Genomic DNA, 10,080 nt, shown 5'->3' with positions numbered 1-10,080 from the left:
GTATAAATTTGTACACTTTAGGGTGTATGCTACGGAAAACAGAAGCTTAAGACACTAGGGATTTACTAAAATAACCTCTCCAGGATAAACTTTGAAAAATTAGGCCAGATCCTTGGAGAATATTATTACTTCTTTTCGCTTGAAGGGACATTAGAGGTAACTTTTTTCCAGATCGTTTATTTAACAAATTAAGAAACCAAATCCCAGTGTATCACTGGTATAGCAGGTTCTAACTCCAGCCTCCTTCTGTCCAGGCGTCTGTTCATCTTTTATTTTCAGGTGAGTTCTGCTCATTATTGTGTGTGTGTGTGTGTGTGTGTGTGTGTGTGTGTGTGTGCATGTGTGTGTGTGCATGTTTGTGTGTGTATTTGTGTGTTTAAGATTTTACAGCAATGCTTTATTGAAAAATGAAGCATTTAATGTAGAAGAGATTGCATAGTACAAAGGAAATTTTTTCTTTCTATTGTTTTTTTAACATTCTTATTAATAAAAAATTATTGTACTAAAGACAAGAGAAAAATAGACAACACTGAATAATTTCATATCATGTCATTTTTTTTTTCTGGAATAGATTTTTTCCTGAGATTATCCCTCTTACCCCCATTATTTTGGGTAAGGGTTAGTTCCTGGATTCCTAGGGCGCTGTGAGAATGTGCATGTTGACAATGTATTTAGGATGGGGACATTTGCATGTGCCTCTTCAGAAAGCGAAAGGGGTCAGGGTAGGGGCCTCTGGGAGCTAGGCAACTGTGAACCCAGGAACTAGGTTTCAATCAACAGAGGCAGGTGGAGAGAGGGAGGGGTCTGCGGGCGGGCGCAGCGGAATTTCGCTGGGCTCTGCGGGGCTGTCTCCGCTGGGAGGGGCCAGGCTGTCAGTGGCTGGGACTTTGGGAGCCCGAGAGCAGCTTGGACAAGTGGACTACAGCACGCAGCGCCTGCCTGTTCTTCCACACATCTCTGGGGACCTCAGGAGAAGGAGGAAGACTTTTGGATATGGGTGAGTGCAGCGGCCCCCCAAGGCTCGGCAGGGGCAGGGGAAGCTGGTGTTACTGAAAGTGATTGTGAACCACTGATTGCGCCGACCCCCTCTTTGGCTATTCCCTCCTGCGCTTTGCTGCTGCGGCTGCCTAGAGCCTGCCTCTGGACCTATTTATTCTGGGAAGGGGAGAGGGGAGAGTTGGCACCTAAGGCGAGGCATGGTGCTTAGGGTGCCTGCGACTTTGGTGTACCTTCCTCTGGACATTACCTGAGTGATTTTTAAAGAGAATGATCAGAAATAGCAAGCAGATTCCAGGAGGAACAGCATCGTGACACGTTTGATGAGGGTTTTGTGGTGCAAGTTGAAGCGAGTCATAAGTAATGAAAACTTAGAAAACTTTCAGCTCTTAACAGGTTTGAGACACCGTGGAAGGGCGAGATTTGGGGACAGTTTCTAGTCCCGGTGGAAACGGAACGCCCATTTTCACAAAGGTTTTGAAGTCGAGGCTTAAAGCTTCACTTTTCCTTGGAAGAATCTTGGTAAATAAATGATCTAGTTGAAAGGACGCCCTGAGTGGCTCGGGTCACCTCTTGGAGCAGTTTAGCTTCGCTCCAGTTTCTTTGGAGTTCAGCGGCTCAGGTTGGCACATTCCCAGGATTGTTGCGGGGTGCGATGGAGGTGGAGGTCCAAATCCACTATCAGAAGGAGTGCTTAAGTGTGAGAAGAGTTCTTAAACCGGTGGAGAAGAAGTGACCCTCTATCTGGAGACTTAGTTGTGTTTGTTCGGCTTATGCGCAAAGTGCTCGCAAGCTATTGCATTTCCACGGTTACTGATTAGTGATCCCCAGCCGCGGGGGATTTACTATGCAAACGCCAGTGGACTCACTGCTTCCGGTCCAAGTCCATTAGTCGCCCCTCCCCCGCCGCTCCCTTGTCCTTTGTTGTAAGAGATTTCACCCAGAGCAAAGGAGCCCTTTGGGTTGACATGCCCTGTAGAAATTCCTAAATTCCCACAGGCTCAGTGTTAGGGGATGCTTTGACTACTAAGCAGTGGGGTTTATACACACTGGCCAACTTGGAAGAAAAGAAAACAGAAAAGGCTAAGGACATTTTTGCCTATGAATGTTAGCTGTGATCAAGACATTAATAGTCTCTTCTTGCATGACCCTGCAAGAGTCTTAGAAAGACTCATTTTTTTAAAGTTCTTTGAACAAAAGTGTTGGGAATGATCTCCAGAATGAAGTCTAACTGGAGTATTTTTTTTTAAACGGAAGTAACATTTTCAGGTTATAAAAGAAAAACAAACTGCTTCCTCATTGATACATACAGAACATAGGCTTTTAAAAATACAGTTGTATTTTTGTTTAACTAGAATAACAGTTGTATGAGAATAACACCTGGGGAATGGGTCTCTCTTGAATGAAAAGCCAAAATAATTGACTTGACTTAATCTTGTCATGGACTCTATTATAAACATTAAGATTCTAGTATTTAGAAAGCATGACATTATTTACCTTGATCAACCTTTGTTTGAATTGTTTGGCTATCAAACATTTTTTTCCACTTCAAAGTTAAATATTTCTATAGTTTGTGTTTCCAAGCCAAAAAGAAAATGATTGACTCTGGGTTTTACTTGGATTCTTGTGGCTAAATCACTAACCAACAGTATAGAAAGTGCTGTGGGACCAAGTTGGAGTGAATACCTGCAATACTGCAATAATCCAGAGTTTAACTTTAGTTCTTAAAACTACTGTTTGCTCAGGAATGGATCACATGTTCCTCTTGCATTTGACATCACCTAAAACTCCTGCAGGTGTCAGTTGCCTACTGGGAGATAGGATAGTAGAGGAACAAGAGAGGAACGACAGGTTAGGAAAGAAGAAACAAAGTAAGAAAGCCAAACAATTAGTATACAGGCAAAGGGAGCAAGAGTCCAAAGCCAAGACTCAGAGCAGAAATTAAGAGAAAAAACAAAACAAAACAAAACAAAACAAAAAACCCAGAAAAGTTAGAAGAGCCAACATGAGAAGGGCAGAAAGAAATGTGCTCAGAAACTATGTAGAAAATATTTTATCATTGAAGTTATAGTCTTCCTCCTCCTTTCAAGTTACTTGTTAAAAAACAGAACTTCGTTTCTTTTTTTTTTAAAGACTTACTTATTTATTATGTATACAGTGTTCTGCTTGTATGTATGTCTGCAGGCCAGACAAAGGCACCAGATCTCATTACAGATGGTTGTGAGCCACCATGTGGTTGCTGGGAGTTGAACGCAGGACCTCTGGAAGAGCAGTCAGTGCTCTCAACCTCTGAGCCATCTCTCCAGCCCCTGGAACTTCATTTCTTAAGACCTCTTTCATTTATAGGTGATAAGTTGTTAGTCGGTGACTCAGAAATGGAGTCAAGATTGCTAGGGTAAGCGAGAAAACAGTACAGGAAATAGTACAGCAGTCTGTGTCTTTCTTCTTCTGGTGCCATGATAGTTGAAAATTAAGTGGGGTGGTGATAGTGCACCCCTTTGATCCCAGCACTCAGGAAGCAGAGGCAGGCAGATCTCTGAGTTTGAGGCCAGCCTGGTCTACAGAGTGAGTTCCAGAACAGCCAAGACTACACAGAGAAAACTTCTCAAAAAATCAAAGAAGAAAGAAAAATGATGCCGTGGGAATGAACATAATAATCATTGTCTGAGAACTCCTTATTCTACCGTTGTGGAAGAGTAAGAGTAATTGGTCGAATAGTCTGAATAATCTATAGTCATCATATCTACAATGCACATTGCTAATTCTCAAACAAAACAAAACAACAACAAAGACAAGTTTTTTGCAAACTAGAGGAGTAGCAATTGGGGGGTCTATTGGGTTCTTCTTCAGTGATGTCCTTGGTTTGGGTTAGAACACTTCCTTTTTGCCTTAAACTTCTCTGAAGAAAGGTTGTAGAAAATAGTTTCTACAACTATTTATACAAATACTTATCCCTGTATTTTTTAATCTATTAAAAAATACTTATCCCTGTATTTTTTAATCTATTAAAAAATACAGGGATAAGTATTTGTTATGTATGTTAATATTTTAGCTTCAAGGTTAACTTTAACTACAATTCATGCTCTCCAACTGTGGATTTTCAGAGTCCCATAGAGAAATAGGTCAAGGATATTTAAAATTTCTTTTCTTTTTTTTTTCCGAGACAGGGTTTCTCTGTGTAGCTTTGCACCTCTCCTGGAACTCGCTTTGGAGACCAGGCTGGCTTCGAACTCACAGAGATCTGCCTGCCTCTGCCTCCCGAGTGCTGGGATTAAAGGTGTGCACCACCACTGCTCAGCTTAATTTCTTTCTTAAGCATATTAGTCACTGCTCTGCTTAAATATGTGTGTGCATATATATTTATATATATTCAATTTATAGTATTTATTCTAGCAGTATTGATCTTTTTTCTGTTTATAAATGGTGTGATTCTTTAGTACATTGACATATCTTACTAATGAAGGCTATGGCACTAAACTTGATTTGGAGGAAGTTGAAGGTTCTGTTAAGGGGAGATGCTCTAAATATAGAATAAGGGATTCTTATACCGCAGAAAGGAGGTAAACATGTCGTAAAGGAGGTTAAACATGAATCTGGGTCAATAAATAGATCTTGGGAAAAAAATTCCCAAAGCAGCAAGAATGTCAAATTATGTAATAGGAAATAGGAAGTAAAAGAAAGTCTTTATGATAACAGTGTTTAAGGAAGATATATTGACCACAGTGCTAAAACAAAGAATAAACTGGAGAAGATGTACTGAATTATTAGGGTAGTACTGAAATGATATATCCAGACAAACCCAGTAACACTGGACAGAGAGGGAAAAAGGTAAGTGGAAGATATGTCTACAAAATCATGCAACAGAATAACAAGGACAATGAATAAATTTTCTGGGGATATGAAAGCTTCACAGTGGAGAAAATGGTAGGTTTTTTTTTTTATATACCATATTTAAAGGATAAACTAGATGATTTATTTTCTGGTTCTCCTGGGCAACTGATTAGTTTCACCTTTAAAACATTAACCAAGAGATGATGTCTAGATGTTTAAATGAAAGTGTTTAATAAGTTTTAAACACATATTGAGAATTTAGTAAGGAAAAATGAGAAGGGAAACAATCATACAAGAGTTCCCAATTTCTACTGAAAGATACTCCCAAAGAGGGAATCATTTACTTGAAAGAGAGAGCACAGGTAACAGTGGTTAAGGGGTAAGAGAGAAAGGATAAGTGGTGTAAAGAGGAAAACGGTGCCAGCTACCAATTACGTACTAAATGCCCTAAAATTAGAAGCTTGAAATGTGGTGCCATGAACATTCAGTGATAGACCAAAAGCCATACACTTTCACAACAGAGGAAAAAAAAAATCAGAAGAAGATATTTTTCTGCTATTCAGTTTCAAGCAAAAATGGAGTTGGCTAGGGATATTTAAAATTGTTTAAAAATTTCGATGAAAAAATGAGACATACTATTTTTTTTGAGCTTCTAATTTTATTCCAGGGGAAAAGCGACACAGGATAAGCAGTGGTGACAGAAACAGACAATGTTTGAAACCGGTTGCTCTTGTAAATCTCTGAAGCTCTTTTATTCTCTTGTGTTTCATTGGGGGGACTATAAGTTTACATAGCTCAGGTTATTATTCAGTAATAATTGGGGGGAAATCATGTGAATCTGATAAATTCAAACTGTTTTCTTTAAAAAGCAGAGTCAAATTGTATGATTCTAGAGTCTAGAATCTAGGTTAATAGGTAACAGTGCTTATGGATCATTGACCTCCCTAGCAGATTATTTTCCCTAGACAATTATCATAACCAAATAACATTGTGAACCAGATAAAGATAAACTAGTGCCATGATTGCCTATTGCTATAAACCAACTATTCTCCAGATGAGTTTATTAAAGCAATTCATTACTGGAGCTGGAGAGATGGCTCAGCAATTAAGAGCACTGGATGCTCTTACAGGGGACATGGATTAAATTACCGGCACCCACATGGCAGCTCACAACTGTCTGTAACTTCAGTCCCAGGGGTCCGGCATCTTCATGAAGACATACATGCAGGCAAAACACTAATGCACATAAAATAAAAATAAATAAAGTATTTAAAAAGACCAAAACCCAATTCATTGCTAACTCTCATGACTCTATGGGCTGACTGTTTTATATGACGTCTTGAGTGTTTTATATGCAGTCTTGAGTTGTCACTGTATGATATCAGCTAGGTAATCAACCATCTGAAGACTTTGTCAACTTGATGATTTGAGACCATTCACAAAGAGCTGGCCGCTGATAGTGTTTGTTGATTGTGGGCTCATCTGTGGCCATCTTTGGGTTTTCCTGAAAAAAAAAAAAATGATGGGTTCCAAGAAATAGCATTCCAAAAGGAGTGTTTTAAGATACCCAGGGGATGACCTAGCATCAAGGAAGTACCCAGAGCATGAGTTCTGCTGCATTTTATTGACTACAAAAATCGAAAGCAGTATATGACAAGGATAGGAGATCAGGCCTATCGTCTTGATGTCAAGTACATGATGGCTGCCATAAGGAAAGTAGAAACTGAACAGAGCTGACTAATATATTTCATTCTTAAAATAAATGCCTCATCAATGTGCTGTGTGTTATGTTTACAACTGGATGCTAAGTAAATGTCTTTGAAATACATATTGCAAGTGACTCTATCTTTAATTAGAAATGTAAAACCAAAGTTTTGCAGCAAAACACTGAGTGTGAAAATTGAGGCTTGGGTGGAGATATTGTTGTTGAAACCTGAGATTCAACTCTACTCCAAATGGTGGCAATAAAATCAGCTAGTCTTTTTTATTTTCCTTAAATCTGAAATTCTTAGGATATTATAAATTAATGTTTTATTTATAATTTATTTAGAACAGAGCTTATGTTCTAAGTTATGTCATAAGTTCTAATGCAGATAAAACAGCAAAGATATTAATATGTTCTTGTCATAAAAATTAAATATTCTTTGGTGATCTGTTTAGGGGCTTATTTTACTTTTCTAGAGTATATTAATTTTTATAAATACATTATTTTAATTGGGATTATACTTCATTATACTTCTCTTTGAAAAAGATGCACTTTAACTATGTAAATTTCTCCTTCATAAAACTTCATCTAAATCTTCGTGTTATTTTTAACTGGCAAAGATTAGAGCTGTCACCATGGTTAAAAAGAAAAGGTCTTTTGCCTAGACAATTGAAAAACAAAGAAAACTTACTTTAAATTAGATGTTTAAATTCAAAGGCAGGATTCTTTTCAGCTTAGAAGTGTAGAGATCCAAAAACATTAGATTCCTACTGTGTCTGAACTTGATTTATCTGAGGGCATTCTATTAACAACTCTTAAAAAAGAAATAGTAATTAGGGATAGATCATATGAAGCTGTACATACATACATACTGTACATACTTACAACTAAAAGTAAAAAAGTAAAACAGACAAGTATTTCTCCACCTTAAGGAATCAAGACTTTAGTTACACACACACACACACACACACACACACACACACAATGAATCAAGTGATAAGAAATTTAAAGAAATTATTTTTTAGTTTGTTAACATATTTATTTACTACTTATTCTAGAAGATATACTTAAACTCTATTATAAAAAATAAGTATCTCTTTGCTATTTCTATTTTTCTTTTTGTTACAGAATCTCTAACTTTATTAGACTAACAGAGAGCCTGTTAAATACTGAATCCTGGGTCAGACTCCTGAGACTCATGTTCAGAATGCCCAGGCTCCCGACTTCTACCTACAGTTTTAATGCTCAATTCAATTAATTTTGAGTCAGGTAGTGTGGGATTGTACTGAGAAATGAGATGTCCAGAATGCTTCTCTTCCTCAGCAAGCTGATTGTGCTACTCATTTAAACTTTTAATCATTTTATTGTATCAAGTATATTAATTCATAATCATCCCCACTTAAACACTTACTACCAAAGTCTTTATTTTGAGATATTCACATATCCATTTTACCACACTCTAACTGGACAGTGAAATACAGTTATAGTTACTGCCCCTTTTTTTTCTCATGGGAAACCTGATGTGTTATTTTTTCTTCTAGAGTTTGCTAAATCTCTCTCCCTTGGAATTACTCATGACTTCCCGTCTCAAGGCTTCGGGTGTTGTTTATGGTTCTATGACTTTCTGGACTTTTGTGCTCCGTTGTCTGCCTCTACTTCTGCCCCTCTAGTTTTTCAACATCAGTATGTTCAAAACTGAAACCACCCACCAAGGTCTAGCTCACTCTCCTCCATCCCATCATCCCTCTTTTCTTCCTCTGGTACCTAATATAAAGAGATACTTGTAGTTAAAGAAGAGATGCTGCAGATGAGATTTGAATGAAGTGGTCAATGGATTATTAAATGCATACACATTGCTAGGAGAATGTGGTAAGACTGTGAGTCGAATGCACAAGCAATTGGAATTTAAGTCAACATGATATGCTGTTAAAATATATCTCTTGGCTAGCTGTTGTGGCACGTGGCTTTTATCCCAGCACTGGGAAGGCAGAGGTAGGTGGATCTCTATGAGTTTGAGGCCAGTCGGGTTCTACATAGCAAGCTACATGGTTACAGGGTTACATGGTAAAACCAAGTCTCAATACAAACAAAATCCATCTTCTCTTCTATGGGCACTCAATGCCTAATCTCTGCATGACTTTTTATTGGTAACAGTTATTTGTTACTACATAATTTCTCTTCATTACTTGGTGCAATGTCTGGATTCTGGGGTGCATGGGCAGCAATTTCCAGAAAGTTGGCCAAGATATCATCCAATTCATGAATTTTAAGGTATTTATCTAATACTGCTTCCTACCAACATATAAAGTAACTGAAGTATAAAGTTTGGGGAGTGTAACACATTACACCTTAATAATAGTAGGGTACAGAAAAATGGTAAAACTACTGAATACTTGTGCCTATCCAGAACAGGATAGGGATATGAATGGACAATACTAGACTGCCAAGTGATAAATAATAAAGCAAATCTAAAGGATCTACTGAAAAGAAGATTGGAGTTAGAGTAATTCCTTTGTCAAGGAAAAAAGAAAAACATTTGCAATGAGTGACCTCCAGTGTTCAGTGCAATAAAAAGAACCTAGAAAAATCAAATATGGTTCTTCAAGGATTTTTTTTTGTTTTATTGAAAACAGTTTTTTCCTCCTCACACACAATATCCTGATTTCCTGATTATTATTTTCCCTTCCCTCCACTTCTCCAGTTCCTCCTCACTCCCTTCCTATCTAGCTCCACAAACTTTTTGTGTCCTATTATAAAATGAACAGGCTTCTAAATGATAATAAAAAATGAATATAACAATATAAAACAAAAACTAACATATTGGAATAGGACAAAACAAACAGGAGGAAAAGAGCCCAAGAAAAGACACAAGAAATGGAGATTGATACACAGACCCACTCATTTGCACACACACACAAATCCCATAAAAACACTACACTGGTAGCCATAGCATAGACCCCAAAGGACCAGTAGATTAAAAAGAGAAAGAAAGAAAAAATAAATAGATAGATAAAATAAAACATAAGACAAAATAAAAGAATTCCCTGACAAAAGAGCGAACCTCTAAAGATGCCATCGATTCATTTTCTGTTGGTCATCTACTGCTGGACATTCAGCCTCATAAGAGTAGTTTGTTTTCCCCAGTGAGACTCCTTTGGAGGAAAGCAAATTTTCATCTGCAAGTGGTTACCAATTGGAGATAGCTTCTGGGTTAGGGATGGGGTCTTGAATGCATTTCTGCTTCAGCTCTAGGACTCCATCTGGTGCAGACCTGTGTGAGTTCATATGTATGTAGATTCCCATTGATTTAGAGGGTCTTATTTCCTTGGATTTCCCCTATTTCCTCTGGTTCTTACACTCTTTCTGCCTCCTCTTCCACAGGGTTCTCTGAACCCTAAAGGGAGGGATTTGATGGAGACATCCCATTTAGGGCCAAGTGTTCCAAGACCTCTCACTCTCTGCACATTGTCTGGCTATGGGTCTCTATTTGGTCCCGTCTGCTGAAGGAGGAAGCATCTCCAATGATGGCTGAGCAAGGCCCTGATCTA

At 38.0% G+C, this 10,080-nt stretch overlaps 1 protein-coding gene across 2 annotated transcripts in view; it reads left to right on the top strand.

The window, feature by feature from the left end:
* The first annotated feature begins 777 nt into the window (after positions 1-777).
* Gpm6a (glycoprotein M6A) overlaps positions 778-10,080 on the top strand; it is a 263,962-nt gene continuing 254,659 nt past the window's right edge. Inside the window, exon 1 of one of the 2 annotated variants that reach the window (XM_006970919.4) lies at positions 778-997. In XM_006970919.4, the coding sequence (XP_006970981.1) occupies positions 994-997 (4 nt within the window). In that variant the 5' untranslated portion in view covers positions 778-993. The remainder of the gene's footprint in view (positions 998-10,080) is intronic. The other variant, XM_076553318.1, reaches the window with a different exon arrangement.

Source organism: Peromyscus maniculatus, chromosome 17, assembly GCF_049852395.1.
Source record: "Peromyscus maniculatus bairdii isolate BWxNUB_F1_BW_parent chromosome 17, HU_Pman_BW_mat_3.1, whole genome shotgun sequence".
NCBI lineage: Eukaryota > Metazoa > Chordata > Mammalia > Rodentia > Cricetidae > Peromyscus > Peromyscus maniculatus.
The sequence above is the reverse complement of the archived record's forward strand: the minus strand, read 5'-3'. Positions and strand labels throughout refer to the sequence as shown.